The sequence below is a fragment of the Chrysemys picta genome, chromosome 2, assembly GCF_011386835.1.
Source record: "Chrysemys picta bellii isolate R12L10 chromosome 2, ASM1138683v2, whole genome shotgun sequence".
Classification (NCBI taxonomy): domain Eukaryota; kingdom Metazoa; phylum Chordata; order Testudines; family Emydidae; genus Chrysemys; species Chrysemys picta.
In genome coordinates, this window is record NC_088792.1 from 93715117 (window position 1) to 93740436 (window position 25320).

Below are 25320 nucleotides of genomic sequence, written 5' to 3' on the forward strand. Positions count from 1 at the left end.
TCTGTTGTATTATCTATCCCTTTCCTAATGGTTCTTAACATTCTGTTAGCTGTTGTGATTGCTGCTACACATTATGCAGAACTTTTCAGAGAACAACCCACAATGACTCCAAGATCTCTTTCCTGAGTGGTAACAGCTAATTTAGACCCCGTCATTTGGATTATGTTCAGTATGTGCATTGCTTTGCATTTATCAACACTGAATTTCATCTGCCATTTTCTTGCACAGTCACCCAGATCCCTTTTAACTCTTAGTTAAGTTCAAAGCTGACTGCAATCTTGAGTAATTTTATATCATCTGCAAACTTTGTCACCTCACTTTTTACCCATTCTTCCAGGTCATTTATGATATTCAGATTCAGTAGCAGACTCAGAACCCAAAAGCAATACCTTCACAGTTCACTATAATTTAAGGTTGTTGTTATTATTATTACTGTACATTTCTAGGGGAGACTTCATCTATTCTCCCCTCTAATCCTTATTTCCATTCCTTTAACTTCCCCAGGTACTGATATTTTCACCATCCCTCAACTGACAGTGCCACTACCAATCTGAAGCCATACACATTTAAAAAGCCTATAAAGCTACTCAGGTTAATTCTAATTAAAAGAAATTCTAATAATGAGCATAACAATGTCTTGTGACAGTGCACTTACAATCAACTCCATCATGCCCCCTCATTGCTGGACAGGTTTCCCAGTGGTGGGTTGTATTGGCCACAAGCACTTTAAGAAATGATGTACAAAATGACTATCTTTTAACAAAGAAATTGTATGGGGAAAAACAAAACAAAACTAGTTTCAAACTACAAGAAGTTAATGGGATAGCCCTGTAGTTTAAAAGTAATTGTATACAGTACTGTACATATTCATATATACACATTATTCCTATATAATGCATTTATTATGTAGTAGTTTTTTAATTGGTATTTATAGTCTATGCTGCTTTCTCTATTATTGTTTTTATATAGTAACTGTTTGCACAGTTCTCTAAGCATATTAGTGGCAAAGGGATCAGAAAGATGCTGAAGAAATAATTGTCAATAATTTTTACTATTATTTAATGCTTTATTTGCTTCTTTTGTTACCTCTCTTTTGTTTTCATTAAAATGCTGTAGTTACATTTTAATTCTACAACTTCTTAGGATTGAAGGGTGCCTCATAAACAAGATTATTAGCATTCTTTAGTGTTTTATTTGATTTTTACATTTCCTCCTTTGTTCTCTCCCTTTTCTCTTTAAATTTAAGCTGTTTAGGTGTGCAGCTCCCCAACTCACCTTGTCACTGAACACCCGGGAAGTGAGGGGTTTATAAACTAAGTGAGATCATTTAGTATCTTATTTGGTTGCCATTTTACAGTTTTGTTTTTTTCTGTTTTGATGTCATTTTAATTGATGTTGCTAGGAAATGTTTATATTTTTGCAAGGCTGTGCCCTAGAACATATATCAGCAGGTGGGAGATGGCCACTTCATGAAAAAAATTGAGTCATTTAGTATTTAATTTGGGGTTTTTTTTCTATTGCTTTATTCCAATGTGATCGTTATTCATTATAACAGTGCAGCATCCCAACTTCATCAGGGGACGACAGAAGGCCCATCAGAAACTAAATATTAACAGTTATTTAATAATTTAATGGGGAGAGGGGGTATTTTATGCCATTTTTATCACTTTACCTGCTTAAACTGTTGCTTTCCTGCTGTAGTTGGCAAGTGCAGGAATAGGATGCGAAGGGAAGGATTGACAGCTAATGGTAATAATGAATAGTAATACTCACCAGTGACACGGATGGATTCAAGCATCATTCCTCTTGCAGTCTGTGTGTGTGTGTGTGTGTGTCTACCTCGCCTGCCCTAACACCCTAAATATGCCCCCTCTGCATGGAGAGCTGAGATACAGGCAAGGAGCAGGGTGAAGATAGTATCCTCCTTTTGTTTATCCACAGGCTGGTGAAAGGGGGAGGCAGGGGAGGAGAGGGCTGAAGTGGCTGCAGCAGTGGGGAGGGAGCCGGGCTATGTGCAGCCTGTCCCCCACCCACACCTAACAGCAGCTGCTACATCCCCTACTCCCTGCTTCAGGGACAGCAGGAAAAAGGCTGGCTAGGCTCTGTTGCCAGGACACCCGCCAGCCTTCCATGGCACGGCACAGCCCTGGGGCCAGAAGAACGGAACAACAAAACGCAGCACCCGCGCAAAGAGGGAGACAATGCGGTTTTCCGGATGGAGACTACAGGTCCCAGCATGCAGTGCGCCACAACGATTCCCAGCAGTCCTATGCACAGCCGGGAGCAAGGTGAAGCATTGCATCCTGGGATTTGTAGTCTGGGAGGGAGGTTAAGCAGCGTTGCCAACCCCAGACATGCCAAACTCATGCGGCAGTGCTTTGTATGCCATAGCCGACGTGGAGATCTGCACAGTGGACTGTGGCTGACACCTCCCCATGCCATTTCAAGTGGGCGGAGTTGGGCCAGTACCCCTACTTTTATTTTTCCAGTTTGATCTCTTGTGATTATACTCTAGTTGATGTAAATGCAAATACTGGACCAAATTCAGCAATGAAATAAATTATAGTGTAAGTTACACCTCGGGTGTAATGTAGAAAAATTGATATTAGTGCCTCAGTAATGTGACTTGTGCCAATTTAATATTCAGTGCATGTGTAAACTGAGTGTGAGTATACCACTATGAAATCTCTGGGGCCCGAATCGAATCTTAGTGTAAGCAGTGTCAACTCTCACTGAAGTTATTGCAAGTTGTATCCACTTACACTAGGGCTGCATTTGGCATCTGAGAGTTTGGATGATGCTGTGGATGCAATTCAAAGCAGGGAGGCTGTTGTATGTTAGAGCAGCCTGTTTGCGTTTCTTTTTATGACACCCATTCCCATCCCTTGACATGTAAGTTACACAAATTTTAAATACCCACTAAATGTCAAATAGCAGCTAGTTACACTGCCTTGACACATAGATTTGTTTGAACAACTAACATACATTTGTTCTGGGAGGTTTTTGTTTTCTTTCAGACTTCAGAATATTACTGAGATAAATATTTTTGAATCAGACTCTGTTGGAATACACTTTGTACAGTAATACATTTTGTTTTTCTAAATGGTCAGCACTTTGTTGACACTTTCAGTCACTGTTTTCCAATTATGTACAATGTCCAGTATTTGAATTAACCATTTAAAAAAATATACAATATACTGTATATGGACTTTTTTCTTAAATCGTAATAATACAAAATCATGACATCTGATTGTATTACGATGTAACAGAAAATGAATGTCCAAACCCCAACTCTACAGAAGTTAAAATTTTAATTCTGAGTCCTACCTGAAAATGTTTCATGGAGCTCCATGAATCCTCCTACGGGATATCTTTAAATATAAAATATAATGGCTGAGTAACTGGGCTCTCAGCACATAATGCTGATCATATAGATTTTTATCTTCTTTCTATCCCTGTTTATAGGCCATGAATCTAGATAGCAATATGTCACCCATCCATTCTTGGTAGTTTTCTAAATTCTTGAAGCTCCCAGGCTATGTACAAGGAACCTAAGGAGAACAATAGGACACAAAAGCGATGTTTAAAAACCGGGCTTCAGATTGTACCACAATACAAGCAGTCACAGTTTAAAAAAAGATAGGCTTATGCTTTGTTACCATCACCGCAGCGTCATATGTACTCAAAAGCCGGGGTATTAAACTCATTCTGTGAAGAGAGCTAAATGACATTTTCAGAATCTATACTAACATGAGAGCTAGTACTGAAATACAATTACACATAGTTAAAGGCTGACAGACTTTAGATCCTCTTTAACTTGAATTCTTATAGGAGTAGAAAGCATTTGCAATCTGTCCAAAGCAAATCTTAGTGTAACCTATAAAGAAATGGATCTAATTTGTATATTTATAATAAATCTTGATAGCACTGGAGTATCTGAACCCACAGGCTTCTCTACAAGTCAAAAAGCTCATAGGAAATTAATAAACACATTTTTAAAATATAGATAGACCAAGCTATCGTGGTAGGTTAGAGTCTGGTCACAAGCCAGTTATCACTTCACATGATACCTGGCAGTTATAATAAAAACAGCAAATCAGTTCAAGCAATGCAAATAATCAGAATAAGAGAATAACAAATTGATTGGTCTTCACCAATGCACTTGGGTAACATGCTAATTTAGCACCTCTCTCATGTGGCGTTTGCTGGTGGAGCTCCTATACAGCCCCGACAGAAGTATTTAAAGAGCTGTCCTCCCCCTGCAGAACCTTGAGGGCCAGGGGGAGCAGAGAAACAGACATTGCCTTCTCTTCATCAAGGGTGAACTTCCTTGGGTGCAGCAGCCCCCACTGGCATGGGTGCAGTTTTCAGCAAATACCAGTGCAATGTGTACCAACTAAGGAATCTAGGCCACTCTCAGGAGATATGAATGAGTTCTGGATATAGTCAGCTAAATGCGAAGCTTGAATCAGGTCCAGTTTGGAGAAGTACACGATCCTGCAAGTGGTAAGATGAAGTCATCAGTGTTAGGTAGTGGATATCTGTCTGGTAAAGTAACTTGATTAACTGTCTGCAGACTAATGTAGACTCGGAGTTCCCTGATTTTTTTCTTTGTTTTACTGTGAAGTTGGGGATGCAGGGAGAGTCCTGAATTGGTTCAGTGATCCATAGATCCTGAAGGTAGCTTAATTCAGTGGAGTCTTGGGGCCACAGCCCAAAGTCACTGGAAGCCAGAGCATTTGAAAAAATTAAATAGTTTCAGTTCACCTTCCTCCCTCTCCCCACCAGACGTCTTCCCATACTTTTTTGGTTACCTGCCATCCATGGTGGTTACCTCTCCCTCATGCCTCATTTCTCTCACATTCACCCTCCCGCTTGCATTCAGTCATCCCAGTGTAAGCAGAATTAAGGACTACATAGTGGTTTCCGGAGGTAGGGAGACCCTGAGAGTTCAGTGCCAGTTTTCCTGCTGGTAGCAGGAGGTGGGAAGTGGAGAAGGCTGCTCAAGGTTTGGCATTTTCCCTGACAGCAATAGCAAGCAGCAGTGAGGAAGCAAGGTGCTCAGTCAAGTGCCTGGATCGCCTTTGGAGTGGCACTGAATGCGTTCTGTGCAGTGTCTATTAAGCAGGGTTCATTGCTGCACATGAGCTCACCCTAGAGGGAAATCTGGATCACATAGTCATAACAAGAATCTAGTGCATTTAAAAATGTCCTGAAACCTGGTACAGCAACACAAAAAGACTGTGCTCTCCCTGGAAAGTCAGTACAGTTGGAGAGTGAGTAAAATAATGCAGGGCTTCCCCACTTCCACAGAAAAGACATGTCTAGATAAATTGGGGGGTGCAGCTAGCACCTGTTTGGGAGGATGAATGTTATTGTGGGGAGAGGTGGGGAAGTCTTATACTCTGGGGGCTGATGTTTGGGATCAGATAACATTCATAGGAAACTATCTTAAATAGTAGGAAAACAAACAAAGCTAAATCCCAATTTCAACCTATTCACCATCGTTAAGAGATAAAATTAAAGCTAACGTGGGAACAGAACCTGGGATTTAAAATCTCCACTTCAACATTGCATTCATTCCAGAGATCATGTCACTTTGTTGGTCAGAAATATAATTATTTGACCTACTTGCATATAGAAAAATATCCTTACAGGAGCATTATTGTCTGTACATGTATGATCCAGAAAAGCAGAAAGATATTATGTGGTTCCCTACTCTGTATCAGTTTAAGTAATGCTGCCAAATCACAAGCTGTTTTATTTATTTTATATAATCTCTGCTTTATTTTGTTCCTTTCGCTGTGTTGGTCCCTGTGTTCGGGCTAATTTCTGCAATCCATGAGATCGTACTCCATTAAGAAAGATTAGTACAGACCCAGGGTAGTTGAAATAAAAAGTTCACATTATTTGGCATAGACTCAGAGCAGTCGCAGTGGAAGGGTCATCCTCCATTATCTGGTTTAGTGGTTCTGCTAACTGCTTGACTAGTTTCTGACCAAACAACTTCACTAACAATCTGCCTCTAATGGATTCTCTCTTCGGTTGCACCTTTTCTAGAACCTTCTCCTAAAGTCTCTATGACATCGCTATCTAACTTTGACTGGATTCTAAAGTTCTCCCTGTAAACAGTGACTATGCTACTTGTTTAGAGAGGGCCAAACGCCTTACTTGCACGAACTGTCCTATTCAATGGGACTACACTTTTAAAGCAAGCAGGTACTGTGCAGATCTTTCTGAAAGAGTAAGACCTGAAGCAGGGCCTAAGGGTATGTCTACACTATGAAATTAGGTCGAATTTATAGAAGCCAGTTTTATAGATATCGGTTTTATACAGTCGATTGTGTGTGTCCCCACATAAAATGCTCTAAGTGCATTAAGTCGGCGGACCACGTCCACAGTACCGAAGCTAGCGTCAACTTCCGGAGCGTTGCACTGTGGGTAGCTATCCCACAGTTCCCGCAGTCTCCACTGCCCATTGGAATTCTGGGTTGAGATCCCAATGCCTGATGATGCAAAAACAGTGTCGCGGGGGGGTTCTGGGTACATGTCGTCAGGCCCCTCCTCCTCCGTCAGAGCAATGGCAGACAATCGATTCGTGCCTTTTTACCTGGGTTACCTGTGCAGACGACATACCACGGCAAGCATGGAGCCCACTCAGCTCAGCTCACCGTCACCATATGTCATCTGGGTGCTGGCAGACGTGGGGCTGCATTGCTACACAGCAGCAGCTCCTTGCCTTTTGGCAGTGGATGGTGTATTACGATTGGTATCCGTCGTCGTCGTACTCCTCAGTGAGTTCAATCAGAGGCACCCGGGAAAATTCTTCAGCAGCTTCCTCTAAGAAATACTGCACCAAACTTTCCACTCTGGGCACCTGATTCTTGACGATGATGGCTATCAGTCCTAGTACATCATTTTCTGCCAAGCACCCAGAAGATGCCAATGGCTATCAATCATGCTGCACCGTCTGCTGCCAGCTTAAGATGTAAAAAATAGATGGACCAGATTTGTTCTGTATTCATTTGCTTCCCCCTCCCTCCGTGAAATCAACGGCCTGCTAAACCTAGGGTTCTGAGTTCAATCTTTGGGGGGGCCATTCTGTGTGACAGTTGTTTGTGTTTCTCCCTGATGCACAGCCACCTTTGATTTTAATTCCCTGTACCTGTACGCCATGTCATCAGTCACCCCTCCCTCCCTCCGTCAGTTTCGCGCCTTTTTTCAGACCAGACGCCATAGCACTGGGATCGTGGAGCCCGCTCAGATCACCGCGGCAATTATGAGCACTATGAACACCACACGCATTGTCCTGGAGTATATGCAGAGCCAGGACATGCCAAAGCAAAACCAGGACCAGCCGAGGAGGCGATTGCAGCGCGGCGACGAGAGTGATGAGGAAATTGACATGGACATAGACCTCTCACAAAGTACAGGCCCCAGCAATGTGCAAATCATGGTGTTACTGGGGGAGGTTCATGGCGTGGAACGCCGATTCTGGGCTGTGATCCAAGTAGCCAACGCAATCAAAGACCTGCTGATAGGGTAGTGACTCTGGGAAACGTGCAGGTCTTAGTGGATGGCTTTGCTGCAATGGGATTCCCAAACTGTGGTGGGGCGATAGATGGAACCCATATCCCTATCTTGGCACCAGAGCACCAAGCCACAGAGTACATAAACTGAAAGGGGTACTTTTCAATGCTGCTGCAAGCCCTGGTGGATCACAAGGGACGTTTCACCAATATCAACGTGGGATGGCCGGGCAAGGTACATGATGCTTGCGTCTTCAGGCACTCTGGTCTGTTTCGAAAGCTGGAGGAAGGGACTTTCTTCCCGGACCAGAAAATAACCATTGGGGATGTTGAAATGCCTATCGTTATCCTTGGGGACCCAGCCTGCCCCTTAATGCCATGGCTCATGAAGCCATACACAGGCAGCCTGGACAGTAGTCAGGACCTGTTCAACTATAGGCTGAGCAAGTGCCGAATGGTGGTGGAATGTGCATTTGGACGTTTAAAAGCGCGCTGGTGCAGCTTACTGACTCGGATAGACCTCAGCGAAACCAATATCCCCATTGTTATTGCTGCTTGCTGTGCGCTCCACAGTATCTGTGAGAGTAAGGGGGAGACATTTTATGGCAGGGTGGGAGGTTGAGACAAATCGCCTGGCCGCTGATTACGCGCAGCCAGACACCAGGGCGGTTAAAGTACAGCAGGGCGCGGTGCGCATCAGAGAAGCTTTGAAAATGAGTTTTGTGACTGGCCAGGCTACGGTGTGAAACTTCTGTTTGTTTCTCCTTGATGAACCCTCCGCCCCTGACCCCCCCCTTCCCGGTTCACTCTATTTCCCTGTAAACCAACCACCCCACCCTCCCCTCCCCCCTTCGAGCACCGCTTGCAGAGGCAATAAAGTCATTGTTACTTCTCATTCATGCATTCTTTATTAATTCCTCACACAACTAGGGGGATAATTGCAAGGTAGCCTGGGATGGGTGGGGGAGGAGGGAAGGAAAAGGATACACTGCAGTTTAAAACTTATTGAAGGCCAGCCTTCCAATGCTCGGGCAATCATCTGGGGTGGATGGGTGTCTGGGTGAGGAGGCAATGGGACTTGGGGAGGAGGGCTGTTGGTTACACAGGGGCTGTAGTGGTGATCTCTGCTCCTGCTACCTTTCCTGCAGCTCAACCATACACTGGAGCATATCAGTTCGATGCTCCAGCAGCCGGAGCATCGACTCTTGCCTTCTGTCTGCAAGCTGATGCCACCTATCATCTTCAGCCTGCCACTTGCTCTGTTCAGCCGGCGATTCATCCCGCCACCTCTCCTCTCGTTCATATTGTGCTTTTTTGCACTCTGACATTGACTGCCTCCACGCATTCTGCTGTGCTCTTTCAGCATGGGAGGACATCTGGAGCTCCGTGAACATATCATCCCGAGTCTGCCGTTTTCTCCTTCTAATCTTCGCTAGCCTCTGCGAAGGAGAAACATTTGCAGTTGGTGGAGGAGAAGGGAGAGGTGGTTTAAAAAATATACCATTTAGAGAACAATGGGTACACTCTTTCACGTTAAATTTTGCTGTTCACATTACACAGCACATATGCTTTCGTTACAAGGTCGCATTTTTCCTCTTATATTGAGGTCCTGCTAGTTTGGTGTGAGAGATCACTCACGCAGTGCCAGGCAACAGAATTCGGCTTGCAAGCAGCCATGGTAAGCCACAGTCTTTTGGCTTTTTTAACCTTCATAACATGTGGGAATGGTTTCAAACAGCAGCGCCCTCATTTCCCATACCAAGGACCCTTTGGGTTGGCCATTTAAAATGGGTTTGCAATGTAAAAGGAGGGCCTGGGGTTTCCGGGTTAACATGCAGCACAAACCCAACTACCCCCCAACACACACACACAATTCTCTGGGATGATCACTTCACTCCTCCCCCCCACCGCGTGGCTAACAGCGGGGAACATTTCTGTTCAGCCGAGCAGGAACGAGCACCTCTGAATGTCCCCTTAATAAAATCACCCCATTTCAACCAGGTGACTGTGAATTATATCACTCTCCTGAGGATAACAAAGAGTGATAAGGAATGGATGTTGTCTGCATGCCAGCAAACACCGGGACCATACGCTGCCATGCTTTGTTATGCAACGATTCCAGACTATGTGCTACTGGCCTGGCATGGTAAAGTGTCCTACCATGGCAGACAGGATAAGGCAGCCCTCCCCAGAAACCTTTTGCAAAGGCTTTGAGAGTACATGAAGGAGAGCTTTCTGGAGATGTCCCTGGAGGATTTCCGCTCCATCCCCATACACGTTAACAGACTTTTCCAGTAGCTGTACTGGCCGCAATTGCCAGGGCAAATTAATCATTAATCATTAAACACGCTTGCTTTTAAACCATGTGTAATATTTACAAAGGTACACTCACCAGAGGGGGTTACTGGTTCCAGGTCCAGGGTGATAAACATATCCTGGCTGTAGGGGAAACTGGTTTCTCCGCTTCCTTGCTGTGAGCTCTCTTTATTGTCTTCATCATCATCTTCCTCGTACTCCGAACCCGCTTCCCTGTTTTTCCATTGATGGAGTCAAAGCACACAGTTGGGGTAGTGGTGGCTGCACCCCCTAGCATGGCATGTAGCGCCGCGTAGAAGCGGCATGTTTGCGGCTCTGCCCCAGACCTTCCGTTTGCCTCTCTGGCTTTGTGGTAGGCTTGCCTTAGCTCCTTAATTTTCACGCGGCACTGCTGTGTGTCCCTGTTATGGCCTCTTTCCTTCATGGCCTTTGAGACCTTTTCTAATATTTTGCCATTTCGTTTACTGCTACGGAGTTCAGCTAGCACTGATTCGTCTCCCCATATGGCGAGCAGATCCCGTACCTCCTGTTCTGTCCATGCTGGAGCTCTTTTGCGATCCTGGGACTCCATCATGGTTACCTGTGCTGATGAGCACTGCATGGTCACCTGTGCTCTCCACGCTGGGCAAACAGGAAATGAAATTCAAAAGTTCGCGGGGCTTTTCCTGTCTACCTGGTCAGTGCATCTGAGTTGAGAGTGCTGTCCAGAGCGGTCACAATGAAGCACTGTGGGATAGCTCCCGCAGGCCAATAACGTCCAATTCCGTCCACGCTACCCCAAATCCGACCCGCAAAGGCCGATTTTAGCACTAATCCCCTCATCGGAGGTGGAGTAAGGAAAACGATTTAAAGGGCCCTTTAAGTCGAAAGAAAGGGCTTCATCGTGTGGACGTGTCCAGGCTTAATTCAATGTAACGCTGCTAAAGTCGACCTAAACTCGTAGTGTAGACCGGGCCTCAGTTAGCCTGATTATAGGGGCTAAATTCAGTGCCGGTATATGCCAAGGAACTGCATGCAGCCAGGACAGCCTGGAGTGAGTGGCACAGTCTGGAAGCAATCTGGTACCTAAAGCTGTTTCCTGATGGAATCATGAGGGATGGTGGCACTGGAAATCACTTCCTGCCCCACCTGACTGTGAATCCCTGGAATGTGGCAGCCATTGCTAGTACAAAATTCCACCTTCCTACATCTGCAGGAGTGGAACTCATCCAGGGACTTCAATCAGTTTGCACAGGTTTAATTGACTGAAGAATTTGGCTTTATGTCCTTTTCCTTCCCATTGAACTTGGATCACTACATTTTACCAACTCTGGACCAAATCCTGAAGTCCTTCCTTGGTTTTTGTTCAGTCTTTTCTCAGGCAAAACTCTCACTGAAGGCGGTGATAGTTATGATGAAGTAAAAACAGAGTTAAGACTTTAGGATTTGGGCCTAAAAAAACTCTCTATCCTTTTCATTTATCATATGGATTTTCCAGGTGCTCTTCAATCTTGTTGGAGAGCAATAGTTCAAATCCCATTTTGGCTACTTTTAACAAATCAGGTTTTTAAAAGAGGTAGGGACTTAGTAATAGATGACCACAAAGAGCCCCTGAAGCTTTCTTCGCATGCGGATCTCAATGCTCTCCTAGAGCTTGGTCCTGCACCATGGAAGCTTTGCCATTGACTTCAGCGGCCACTGCCTCAAGCACCTATGGCAGGAAGGGTCAGCTGCCTCTGCAGCGATGTCTCATTCACGGAGAGCCGGTCCCCAGAGTCAGGATCTGCATGAGTGGAGTGGTCTTCGTCTAGCCTGGCCAGGGTTGTCTCCTCACCAGTCCTATGGAATTCCTCAAGGGCAGGCAGTACAGCCTGGGAGCTCTGACCTTTTCAATGAGGGCCCTCCATGGTGGGTTATCCCCCTTTCACAAGGTCTCAGAGGCAGGTGCGGCAAGGGGAAGTGTTCAGCATTCAAGGATAAGGTGAGAGGGAGAGAGAGAGAACCAAGAAAATGCAACATTCAAGCTTTGTTTTCTGCTCCACGTATATACTCCTCTCTAATCTAGCACTTTTTGAAAGTAGACTTCCCTAAGTGCCTGGATATTACCCTATACATAAGCCTACAGTACTATCATACTATAGCACCCCCTGTTGGGAAGCTATCTATCATAATAGGAAGCACTGGTATCAAGGGAGTAGTGTGGAGCTACAGGGCCTCTGCACAGGTAACACTGGCCTCCTGTGGATCCCCCCCCGATCAGACTTGTAGGAAGACAAGCAGCCCCTCTCCTCCCCTCACCCAAAACAGCCCCACCAAAATGATGGGACTCCTCTGAGGGAATCCTTTTGGTGTTTTCTTCCTTTGGGTTTTACTGCAGGAGGAGGTGATCCTGCCCATAGTCCATGGATTATATACTACTGCATTTGTATTACACCCATGCATTATATACTACTGTATTTGTATTAGACCCATACAATATATAACACTGCATTTGTTACATATTAGTTTTATGTATTATTTTCAGAGGTTTTTGCTTATGCGCTTCATTCATGTGCATGCCAAAATCTCTATTCCATGTCCCTTTAGTTACAGTTAATCTATTTTCCATTGACTCAATAATGTTTATAAAAGCAGGACTGAAATGTTTGGGATATTTAGTCATCTCTGGCAACGCCTTCTTGTGTTTATCTGAGTAGCTTAATACTGCAGCAGAGATGGCTATGTTAATACAGTCTCTTCAGTGCAGATATGTGAAAAAATATTTTCTACATTATATTTAGATTTGATTTGCTCACAGCATGGTAGCAGTTTACCCTCTTACACAGCCTCTTGTTAATTTCAGCGGTGTGTATATATTTTAATGTAAAAAAAATTGATTTCAAGTTGCAAAACGTTTTAAATAATCTTAAAAGCCATTAGTTGTTTAAGTCATGCCCTCTAGTGTAAAGATGTTGTTATTGCATAAAAGATTTCAGGGCTAACTGCACCAACTTGTTAGAGCACAAAATGCAAAAGAAATGGTAGAGAAAGCGAGTTCATAAGCCAATATTATATCCATAAGATGCAGATCTTAGGCCCTGATTCAGCAAAGCTTTTAAGCTCATACTTGTGTGCTTAGTATTCAGCAAAGCACTTAAGCACATGCTTATTGTGTACTGTCAAACAGTAATTCAACATGACAAGAATCAGTCCTTGGCAGCAATAGAATACTAAAAATGATTAGCTTTTGAGTTTACTGCATGTTGTCACCAGATTGTAATTGGTTTAAATTTTTTCATCAAAACAAATTTTCAATTAAAAATAGCTTTTCAAATAAAATCTTCCAGTTTTCAAAGAAAATTATTTCCTTGGCTTTTCAAAAACTCCTTCCAAAATACAAAATATACTATGTTATGTGGGATATAATTAATTATGTGATTTTTGTCATTATTGAATCATTTCACATAACCAGCAACCACCGTTTTGTGCAGATTTGAAGCCAGATCCTCAGTTAGCATAAATAAGCACAATTCCATTGAAATACTTCCATTTTTGCCATCTGGCCATTGGTCTTTGTCAGGAGTTTTATGTCAGCAAAATGTCACAGCTGTATTGAATGGCAAGGGATAGAAGACAAGGTATTTAATAAATTAGACCAAATGAAAGCGGTCTTTGTCTTCTCTCCCTCCTCTGCATTTCTATATCAATGATTAAGTCAGAAGACTCAATTCAGAGAGGTCCTGGGAAAACTTCTATGATTTTGTGATACAATATTACACTGAAAAGATTAAGAATGGAGCAAAGTTTTTCAAATTCCAGGGAAATGTTTCTTAACCTACGTGGCCTTGGAAAGATGGAAAGTTGGATTGCTCAGACAATGTTTTTCTTCAGCAGATTTCAGTTTTGAAAGCTTGCTGTTGAGTTGCATGTAGAGTTCATTTCAGAAATTTGGGATGGTGCTCCAACAGTGACAGAGAATTTGAAAAGTATATATCTTTTGGTTTCCTTTCCTTGGGTTAAATGATTCAGCCCCTATTCCTCTAGAGTAACTGGGTGGGCATTAAACTAATATCAAAAGAAGAGGGTAAAAAGAGGGAAGATTTGAGCACACAGCACAAAATCGAGATGTTGAGAACAAAATTAATCGGCGGGGCAAGCTGAAGCTGCAGGGGAGTGGAACAGCGGGGGAGGGCTGGGGGCTAGCCTCCCGGGCCAGGAGCTTAGGGGCTGGGCAGGAGGGTCCTGCGGGCCAGATGTGGCCCGCGGGCCGCAGTTTGCCCACCTCTGTCCTAACCAATAAAGCACAAGATGGGGTATGAGTTGGTGTCTGCTACAGATCATGAAATCACACAAGGGAACAGGGTGACTGCCTTCTTACACACCTATTTATAATGTGTATGATAATATAATATGGCAAAATTTTATGATGATGAAAGTAATCAACCATTGGAAAAATTTTGCCAAGGGCTGTGGTGGATTTTCCATCACTGACAATTTTGAAGTCAAGATTGGATGTTTTTCTAAAAGATACGCTCCAGGGATTATTTTGGGGAAGTTTTATGGTTGCCAGAACCCCAGGTGGTGCGGGCCGCGCAGCACTGAAGCACTGGCTGGGGGAGTCTGGAGTCAGCCCCACCCTTTCCTTCCAAGGCCCCCCCCACCTTGCCCAGGAGCCCAGCTGCCATGCGTACTGGTAAGTCCTTTACGTTACTTTCACCCCTGCTAAAAGTCATTGATGGACCTATCCTTGATTAATTCATCAAGTTCTTTTTTGAACCCTGTTATTGTCTTGGCCTTCACGACATCCTCTGGCAAAGAGTTCCACAGGTTGACTGTGTGTTGTGTGAAGAAATACTTCCTTTGGTGAAATACTTAATTTCATTTGGTGACTCCTCGTTCTTCTGTTATGAGAGGGACTAAATAACACTTCCTATTCACTTTCTCCATACCAGTCACGATTTTATAGACCTCTATTATGTCCCATCTTAGTTATCCTTTCTGTCAAATTTGCCAATATATAATGCCAAGATGATTTTCACATGTATTCAGAAAAGTTGTATGATCAGCTCTGGTTCTGCAGAAAGAACAGATCCTAAGGCCTTGGCGACACTGGTGGTGCCATGGAGGGCATGCCTAAACTGCAGTGAAAAGCAGACTGCAGGCAAGCCGCAATGTGTAGCTACATACAGCAGCTGAAGGCTCAGGCAGGCTGTAAGAAAAGGTTCTAGCAGCAGGAAGCTGCTAGAGCCTTTCTGTGGAAGGGAAAGGCTCTACCCGTGGAACACTACACTGCTAGCAATAGCCATGTAGATGGGGGAGGCACTGCTTGGGCACGTAGAGAGCCATGTCAGATATATAGGGGGACATGCCGCATATGTACTCTACCCGCTGCCGTAAGTGTAGATCTAGCCTAACTGCTGGCTGTTAGTAGAACTGGTTGAAATTTTTCTGATGGATATTTTTGGACAGAAAAGCATTCTATATGTTAAAAATCAACACGTGCTGCAATTTTGACATTTCAGTTAAAAATAATACAAACTGTCCATACTGGACAGGAGGAAACCATGTTCCAGGGCAGAAGCCACACTTTGTCATCGCACAGCTACCGCAGAGCTTTCTCAGGAGAGGGGGTACTACAGTCTGGTGGTGGGAGCCCGGTGGGAGCTGTGGCCAAGGGAATCCCTGGTTGTGAGGGCACAGAGCTGGTGCAGAGACGTAGGTCTTCCATGCAGATGGTCCTGGTCTCCTTTGCATTCTCTAGGATCCATGGACAGTGGGGATGGAGAAATCACCTTGATGGAACAATCCCAAATAAACTCTGCAAAAGGATCCTCCCTCTTAGGCTACATCTACACTACAGCGGGGATCGAAGCTCTGAGATCGATCCACCGGTGGTCGATTTAGCGGGTCTATTGAAAACCCGCCAAATCGACAGCAGATCGCTCTCCAGTCGACCCCTGCACTCTACCCCCAATGAGAAGAGTGAGGTAAGTCAGCAGTGTAGACCCTGTGGTAACTCAACTTTAGGTACGTCGACTCCAGCTACGTTATTCATGTAGCTGGAGTTGCGTAGCATAGGTCGACTTACCGCAGTAGTGTAGACCTAGGAAAGGCTATGTAACTTGCCCAATTTTGGAATCAATGTCAGAGCTGGGCTCATTTAGAAGATTGTGTCCCCCAGTCCTGTGCACTAGACAATGGCCTGACTCTCCTCTGCCTTGCACCTGGAGTGAATGTAAAACACTCCCAGATCAGAGTGGGAGTGTTTTATACCCATTTAGCACAGATGTAAATGATGGCACAAGGTGCAATGTTGTGGAGAATTAATCCTTGTGTATATCAGCTCTTCAGTTCCAGCAGCTGTTTCAAGCACTGTGCTGATTAGACTAGCTCTTAATTGGTTTAATTGATGGCAGCTTTAATTGACAGTACTGAGAACAGCAGCCAGAGTATAAGAGTCATCCATATTGGAGTTCTCACTACAGCAGCTGACTCAGCATGAATTTTTGTAAAAATGACTTAGTGTAGATAAAATTCTACTGCATGTAAACATAAGAAATCTTTCTGAAATGTCCTCAATACTTAGATGCAAATAACTTCAGTGTAAGCTTTCACTTTGAATTGTGTGTTGTATCTATTGTATAGAAAGGGAACTGTCCTCTGTTGTTTGGAAGTAGTCAGTCAGCTAGGATTTGTCTCTGAATGGTTCCTCTAAGTTTGTCCACAGAGCTAGGGAGGCACTTTGCATGCATAGTACCTCCCAATTGTCTTTGCGGGTGAACCATCAGGATCGTAGACACCATCCTGTCAGCAAAGGGCAAGGTTTAGGAAGTGTGTTCTCAGGATTAGAGTAGTGCTTCATAGGTGAGTAGTAGGGTTGGGCTTAGAGTGACCAGATGCCCTGATATTATAGGGACAGTCCCGATTTTGGGGTCTTTTTCTTATATAGGCTCCTATTACCTCCCCACCCCGGTCTTGATTTTTCACATTTGCTGTCTGGTCACCCTAGTTGGGCTGCATAGTCTGGCTGGCTGCACACTGTGGACCATAATAAGGCAAGGATTTTGTCTTCAGTGTTTAACACACAAGTTTGTATTGGTATCTTTAAGGAAGAAAGCCAGAGCCAGGCAGCATTTGGCCCAAACTTTCCAAGTGAGGTAAGAAGATGCTCCACTTTAGTAGTCATTAGGAACATGATTGTCCAGCTCTTTGAAAATGTAAAATCATCCTTTTGACTTGTACTAGTAATTTTTGTAGGGGAAATGAACAAGTCAGGTATTTATTTATCAATCATTATCATCATCATGGTAAAAGGCAAATGACTAGTTTCTGTGTGTCTGGGCTACTAGTTTTCATGACAAATTTTTAAAGATGCAGAAAGTGTTCTATACATACTTTGCATTTTATTGTTTATTACCCACAGGACTCTCTTTCACTACTGCTAGGTGACAATTGCCACCTGGCAAAATGGAAAATCTGATGGTCTCCCAAACTGATCCCTCAAACCAATCTCCTGATGTTTGGGTGCCTAATTCATGATATTTGAATCCTTGAGACTGACAATACTGTGAGTCTAGTGCATAGTGCTTGGCATTGTTTCACCTATCTCCAAAACAGAATTCCTTGCTCTTTCAGTTTTTCAAATTTGTAAAAAAGATTTGATGTCTGTCTTTTGATTCCCTTTTAGGCCCCATGGAACACTAAAACTTAGTATGAATTTACTTGGGGGAAAAAGGTGTCATGATAAAACCTGGTAACTTTAGCTTCCTTGGCCACTGTTGTGCTCACAAGCTTTTCTGTAGCATTGTTCCAGAAGATTGACCTTCTTTGAAGCCTTTGACTGATAAAAAGATATCATATTAGCAGCAGGATGGTCCAGTGGTTCTGCCACTAGCCTAGGACTTGGGAGACCCAGGTCCAATTCCCTGCTCTGCTACAAACTCTGTGTTTCCGTGGGCGAGTCACTTAGTCTTTCTGTGCCTCAGTTCCCAAACTGTATAATGGGGATAATAGCACTACCACCCCGCGGTGTTATGAGGATAAATGCATAAAAGATTGTAAAGGATTTTGAGATCAACTATGAAAAGTGCTATGTATTAGTGATAACAGAGGTAATTTCCTTTTGAGAATAACAGCATATAAATTTTCCCAGTCACATCAATCAGAGACCAATTCAGTTTGGATTAAATTGATAAAGCATTTATTGACTATGTACTGAACAGAGAGAAAATAAACATAATAGTAAACATATACACTTGGAGAAATCTTAATCTTAATTTCATTTTAAAGACTAAACTCTGGGTTAATTATTCACTGTTTGCACACCACACAGTTGATCAAAATTGTGTACAATATACTAATGCAGCTTGACAATGTCTAAGGTGGAATGGATGGACTTCCCAAAATGATGTCTGTGACACCCTGGCACCCCAATAGTCACCGTCATGTAATTAGGATATGTTTTGTACAAAGTATGTCTTGTCAGGTATCATTCTAAAAGTCTTGATCTGCTAGACATTAATACCTCGTTGGATTGTGTGTGCAGTTATGAAGTTTGGCTATGTATGTGTTACTGAAACATGTTGTGAGGTTGAAAACACCCACAAGCAGCCTTTCAGGTACAACAGTAAAAAGGCCAAATAACATTAATGTCTTATTGAGAAAATGCACACACGCACAAGGATTACCCCAGGAACTGTGTACAATAGAAACCTCTCCGAGATAGTACTACACAATTGGTACTGTTTGCCCCAGGTCACAGCAAAAGAGCTTTCCAGCAAGTGGGAAGAAGATATGATGAAGGAACCTCACTCTCCCTATAACAACACACCTGGAAACACCTGAGGAACAAGGGCTGAACTGTGGGAAGTGATGGTTCCAGGCTAGAGGAATTTCTAGCCTGAGTATGAAAGCCTGGAAAACCCAAGCTGCAGAGCCAAGGCAGCTTATGCCTTAAGAATCTGCCAGCCTGTTTATCACTCAGGGTAAGAATTTGCTAATTCACATCCTACCTATCTCGTGTGTAAAGCTCAGGTTGCGGTTTTGTTTATCTACTAGGTAATCTGCTTTGATTTGTTTGCTATCGCTTATAATCACTTAAAATCTATCCTTTTGTAGTTAATAAACTTATTTTATGTTTTAATCCAAACCAGTGAGCTTTGACTGGAATGCTTGGGGAAAATCTCTACTTGGTTACCACAAGTGTGCATTGTTCTCCTCACATTGAAGGAGAGGTGGACTGGGTGTTAAACCTGTATACTGGACAGATTTGACCAGGGCAGGACAGTACTGCTCTGGGTTCCTAACCTGGGAAGCTGGATGTGTCCCTACCTGTGTGAATGCTGGTGAAAGTGCAAGCTTGGAGGGCTTTGCAACTTATCACAGCAGCACAGTGTAAGAGGGAGCCCATGCTAGTGGGTCAGAGGGCTCAGTGCAACCCAGTTCCAGGTGGCACCCCGGGGGGGAACCCGTCACAGTGCCCCTGGGTGCAGCCCAGTGCAATATGGTATGTACATTTGAAGGAGTGCAGTGGCAGGATGGAGTGCATGCATGGAGGTGCAGAAATACAGGCTAGAGCAGCACTGCATGATCCCACTGGGTCTGCATATGTAAGGTGTAGTAAGTCAAACTGGAGCAGTTCTAAAATGCATTCCAGAGAGCTGAAGACCCCTTGCACATGCACCATGTGTTTTATGGGGCTGTCTGACGATACAGCCTCCTGGTTCTTGATCCATCTTCCCTTTGGATGTTCTGCTATCTATACTTCTATCGTTTATGGAATCTTCTAATACTCCAACTAAAGGTATTGATCTTTTAACTCCACAAGTAGTGGCTTGTTCTTTGGGAGAAGGAAATGAAGTCTCACCGTTCTTACAGTTGTGATTAATTGTATGGTCACAGAGCATAGTGTAAGTGATATGTCTCTATAGTGGGTCCCAATGCTGCCCACCTCCCATGAGCACGTTCTAACCTCTGGACTGAGAGCTGCTGCAACCCCCATTACATGAGAGCAGCCCAAGCACAATTTCTGGTTAGAAGATGTCCAAATGAATGGCAATCTTACATTCTTGTGCACTTTCCAGAAAAGCCTGGGAATTACTTGGTACACTAAATTTTAACTTCTGCTACATGTTGTGTTGCACTGTTTCTGAGGCAACACTAGTATAGCTTGGCATGGCAATAAATGTATTTGAATTTGAAAAGAAGGGAGAGGAGGGATAGCAAGAGGGTAGGGAGAAAGAAATCGTGGATTGGAAGTGGGAGACAGGACTGGAAGAATAAGGAAAGGGCGGGGTGGAAGAATGGAAGCAGGAAAGAGTGATAGAAGTGGGGAAGCTGAAATGTATATTATTATTTCAGGAAAAGAAATAAAAAACAAGCAGCAAAACTCTTACAGGTCCCAGCACCAGGCTTACAGGTCCTTCTCCCTCAAGAGCTAGAGGGAGAGTCCTCTTCTGGCCCCAGCCCTCTTATAAAGGCCACCTGGGCCCTCATTAAGCCAGCTGTGGCCTGATTGGGGCATGGCCTCCAGCTGAGGCTGCTTCCCCCAATCAGCCCTGCTTTTCCTTCCCTGCCACAGCCCTCTCCCAAGGCTGATTTCAAGCCCTTCAGGGCAGTAGCTGGTGACCACCCCGCTACAGATGGGGACAGAGAGCCACTTTCTACTCCAACTATAGCACAGTACAAAAGACATCTCAATACATGCCATCTGAAGTGACAAAGGACTTCCCATTTCAGTGCAACAAGGAAATGCTGTGTGTGACTTTTGGGGAAAGATGGTAGCGGAGGCAGAATAAAGCCTGGGCATTATTGTCTGTGTATTTCAAAATCTCAGCTTTTGTAGTGTAGTAATAGCTCTTGTGGGTGTGAAGAAAAGTTTGAAAACATGAAGTGTGTGTAAGCGCAGCAGCACTAGCGGCCTGAGTCTGTAGAGAGCCTGAAACAATTGCTCTGAGAGAGAAGAGTCCATGCAACCTATCAGGGTGGTGATGCCAAGCTGCTGTGCTTTCTTCGGCAGAACGCTGCTGTAAGCTGAACCACTAGACAGGATAGGAGGAGGGCATGGGTCTGGGCCAGGGTTGCCAACCCTCCCGGTTTCATCAGGAGTCTCCTGGAGGCTTCGGAAGCCAATCTGAGATACGTTAGGCCGCTAAAAGTCCGGCAGCGCAGTGGGGATAAGGCAGGCTTCCTGCCTGCCCTGGCCCCATGCTGCTCCCGGAAGTGGCCGGCATGTACCAGGACCAGGAGCTGCAGGGATGTGCCAGCTGCTTTTGGGAGCAGCACAGGGCCAGGGTAGCCAGGGAGCCTGTCTGAGCCCTGCTGTGCTGCCGACCAGGAGCTGCCCAAAGTAAGCACCTCCAGGCTGGAGCCTACACCCCACATTCCCTCCCGCACCCCAGTCCCCTCACTCTTCCTCAAACCCCCTCCAGCACACAAACTCCCTCCCAGAACCTGCACTCCACCCCCCTGCACCCCAACCCCTGCCCCAGCACCCTCCAGCACACAAACTCCCTCCCAGAGCTTGTACCTTGCACCCCCTTCCTGCACCCCAGCTCCCTGCCCCAGGCTCAGCCTGGAGCCCCCTCCCATACTCCAAACCCCTTGGCCCCAGCCCAGACCCTGCACCCCAACCCCCTCCCCTAGCCCAGTGAAAGACAGTGAGGGAGGTGGACAGCGAGGGAGGGGGGATGGAGTGAGTGGGGCAGTGCCTCGGAGAAGGGGAGGAGCAAGGGGGGTTTGTACGATTAGACAGTTGGCAACCTTCCCTTGTACTTGTTTCGGCCCCCCCTTTGCCCCTACGGTGAATGGGCGCACTCATTGCCCGCCGAACGGCCAGTGCCCATGTCAGTCACAGCTTTTATCCCGCCCCTTTCCCCCCTGCACAAGCAACGAGGATCGGGATTCAATCGGTGGGTTAGGTTGCGCTGAGACTTCTGAGTGCACATGCGCAAGAGGGAGCCTGTGGGGGGTTGGTTCCCTTCCCTGCCCGAGCCCGGCTATCACGTGACCGCGCAGGCTGGCCTTAGCGTGGAAGTGTCTCACGTGGCGCGTGCGCAGTGGAGGCGGGCGCTGAAATTCAAAATCCGAAGAGCGGTTTGGGGTGGTGGTTTAGCCACTCCCGGAGCAGCGCGAGAAGGGACAGAGCGGGGGGCGCCCGGCGGCAGCAGCAGCAGCAGCAATGGACCCCTTCACCGAGGTGAGCGGCCGGTCCCCTCCCCCACAGCGAGCAAACGACCGGGGTTGGAACAGCGCCCGGGGGCGCGGGCAGGGAGGGAGGATCGGGGCGCTGGGATGTCGGACCCCGTGGGGGGGGGATCGGGGCGCTGGGGGTCGCTGCTGCCCGCGAGCTCGGTGTGAATCGATTCTGACCCTTCTTCCCCGCGCCCAGCCCAAACCGTTGCTCTTTCAACACGCTCCTGGGCTGCGAGGTGCCCTGTTGGGGGGGCTTGGCAGTGTTTGGAGAGGGGGGGGCTCCCGGTGGAGGTGAGCCCCCCCCCCCCCCCCCCAGCTCCAGCATCAAAGCCGGCAAAGCCCAATAAGGTTCCGCCCCTGCTGCTGCTGAAGTGTCAGTTCTTGCGCGGTTGGCTGCCTGATGGTTCGCGTTATACAGCCCGTAAAAACGTGTCTGTCTCGGCGGCGCTGCGGTGTCTGCCTCCTGTCCCGGGTGTAGGGGGGTGCGACGGGCTTCTCGCTTGTAGCACGGGAGAGACTAGAGGCCATCGGGCAGGGCACTCCCACGTAGCGCCTCTGGCAGATGTAGCCACCCTGGTGGAGTTTCTCCCTTTCCTGACTTTATCATCTGGTCAAGGCGGCGGCGGCTGCTTCTAAGGTGATTGTTAGACGTGGCTGCGCTTAGGTGATGTGTGGCTTCTAAATACACAATGTGAAGTCAAGGTGAACTGAGTTAGGTGGTTGCAATTGATCTAAACGTGCTACTTACAGAAAATAAAACATCTGAAGAATTGCTCTCCTAACTCCAAAGAGATGACACCAAGGTACCAATGTGGAGGTGACTTGTGCAGGTTGTTAATATGTTGTACTGAACACTAAGGGCCTCAAAAAGTCCAATTTACCCTTTTTTAACCCAAAACATTTGACACTCTTCTCAATTATATATAAATGCAAAATGAATGCAGATTATCAGATTTTCTCCTATGATAAAATTTAAAATCTTAACTGAGACTGGTCTAAACAGTTTGTGCACTGATGCAACTGAAGTTTCAAAACTAATTCTATACTGATTTTAGTTAAATTATTGCAACCCCCCCAATACACTCTTAAAATGTTTGAAGAGTATCTGAATATTTTACAGTGATTTAATTTAAATGATTGAAGAGAGCCTGCACAAAGAGGTAGCACTCATTTAATTAAATTGGAGCAGAAACAGTAGTTGTGCCTTTAGTTTATGTTAAAACTGAGTCCATCTAGTCTCTCTATGTATGTAACGTTTGTTATATATAAACAACTTAACATTGCTTCCTTAATTGGTAGCGGGTGACCTGATGAGACTTGTCTTAAATTTCTTTTCAAGTCCAAACAACTGAACTGAGTTTAAAATTGTTTTGCATGCTGGGAAGTATTCCAATATGCACACAACCTTGTACATAATTGAATTTTGAGAAGTACAATCTGGAGCTGTTAGGCTGTTCCTTAGAGTAAACTTTATTCAAATATTTCACAATACTAACGGTTATCTCTCTCCAGTGCTTCAAGAGACAAGTGTCCTTCAAGTAACAACTTTTTGGAGGAACTGATTCCATTATTTCTGGAAAGGAGTATGATATGCTAGTATTGGTCAGCCTTCAAGCCTAACACAACTTTCCTCGAACTAAAATTAAATACCAAGCACCATCTGTTTAATATTTTAGATACATTAGTTGTATAATAATATATCTCTTGATATTAGGCTATGTCTACACTGCGTACCTTACAGCGGCATAGCTGTGCTACTGTAAGGTACGCAGTGTAGCTGCTTTTTGTTGGCAGGAGACAACTCTCTTGCTGACAAAATAAAATCACCCCCCAATGAGGGTAGGTTTGTTGGCAGGAGAGTGTCTCCTGCTGACAAATTGCTGTCCACACTAGCGCTTTTCATCAGTAAAACTTTTGTTGGCAGGTTTTTTTTTTTTTTTGGTTTTGTTTTTCACCCACACTCCTGACCGACAAAAGTTTTACTGACGAAAGTACAGTGTAGATATAGCCTTAGATACAAAAACTAACACAATCTTGACTTCTGAATGTCAGCTACCAATTTATCACTAGGTCTCATCTACACTACAGACCTATCTCAATGTAACTACATCACTCAGGGGTGTGAAAAATCCACACCCCTGAGCGACACGGTTATGCCAACCTAACCCCTGGTGTAGATAGTGCTATGTTGGCAGGAGAGCTGCTCCTGCCGACATAGCTACCACCTCTCTCCCATGGGCATAGAGTGTCTTCATTAAAGTGCTACAGTGGCGCGGTTACGCCTATGCAGTACTCTAAGTGTAGACACGCCCTTAACAATGTTTAGCTGTGTAGGTGAGAAGTAGGATAACTTGGAGCCCTACGCTTGTATGCACCTTTAAGATATGATAATAGATCATGCATGGACTGTGTATACATTTAGTATGTTTTTATGGCAAGTACTAAAAACTACGAACATTCTAATTAAACTTCTAGCCCTTGGCAAAACCCTTACACAACACGGTAAGACTCTCTTCTTTCCCTCTCCCCTTCTTTTTCCTCCCCAAAATGCCAGTGGGCTTCAGAACTAATTCTAACGGTCACTTCAAAGTGTGGCTTATTCATCAAGTGTGTAAGAGCAGAATTTGAGTTATGACTATTACTTGGAAAATTTGAGCATGCTGCAAACCAGTAAAAGTTTGAGTTCAACAATGGAGCTGCACATTCTTTTTAAATGACATACTAGCTGCAGCAACTGAAACTTAGCTCAGACTGGGCTAATGGAACAGAATGGAATGTGGATGTGTATTTGAATAACTCTGCATGTCCCACCTTACACATGCTATTTAACTATTCCTTTGCTGCATATTTATTACTTAGTCTCTGCATCTGAAAACTTTCTCACACATGCATGGTTCCCTGTGCACTTCACTTTTTTTTGTGGGTAGAGCAAGGGAACAGGGTGGTGTCCAAAACTGACATGCAATTTGTCAGTACAGGCACTCCTGGCTTCATGTAGTTTTCCAGTCCTCCTTTGTTAGTTACAGAAATTTAGAGTCAGCGTTTTGCTTTCATGCAGATCTGCTGAGATTGACATTCCATTAGGAATACAACAAGAACATAAGAATGGCCATATTGTGTCAAACCAATGGTCCATATAGCCCAGTATCCTGTCTTCTGATATTGGCCAATGCCAGATGCTTCAAAGGGAATGAACAGAAAACAGGGCAATTATCAAGTGCTCCAATCCCTCTCACCCAGTCTGGTAGTCAGAGGCTTGGGGACACCCTGAGCATGGGATTGCATCCCTGACCATCTTGGCTAATAGTCATCGATGGACATATCC

At 44.9% G+C, this 25320-nt stretch overlaps 2 protein-coding genes across 7 annotated transcripts in view; one reads left to right on the forward strand and one right to left on the reverse strand.

Moving 5' to 3' along the window:
* Window positions 1-2226, reverse strand: part of MATCAP2 (microtubule associated tyrosine carboxypeptidase 2) — a 41147-nt gene extending 38921 nt beyond the window's left edge. The window contains exons 1-2 of one of the 3 annotated variants that reach the window (XM_065583780.1): window positions 1774-1916; window positions 656-724 (exon numbers count right to left, since the gene is read on the reverse strand). Coding sequence is in view for 2 of the 3 variants with exons in the window: in XM_005287362.5 (XP_005287419.2) it covers window positions 1774-1801 (28 nt within the window). In the remaining variant the exon portion in view is untranslated. Of the gene's footprint in view, window positions 1-655; window positions 725-1773 lie in introns of all 3 variants that reach the window. The other 2 variants (XM_005287362.5, XM_042860351.2) reach the window with 2 other exon arrangements.
* Window positions 1-25320, forward strand: part of ANLN (anillin, actin binding protein) — a 70923-nt gene that overhangs the window by 7950 nt on the left and 37653 nt on the right. Inside the window, exon 1 of one of the 4 annotated variants that reach the window (XM_024106449.3) lies at window positions 21775-21999. The exons of 2 other annotated variants lie outside the window; for them this stretch is intronic. In XM_024106449.3, coding sequence (XP_023962217.2) covers window positions 21982-21999 — 18 coding nt within the window. In that variant the 5' untranslated portion in view covers window positions 21775-21981. Of the gene's footprint in view, window positions 1-21774; window positions 22000-25320 lie in introns of those variants that run through there. One more of the 4 variants, XM_024106448.3, reaches the window with a different exon arrangement.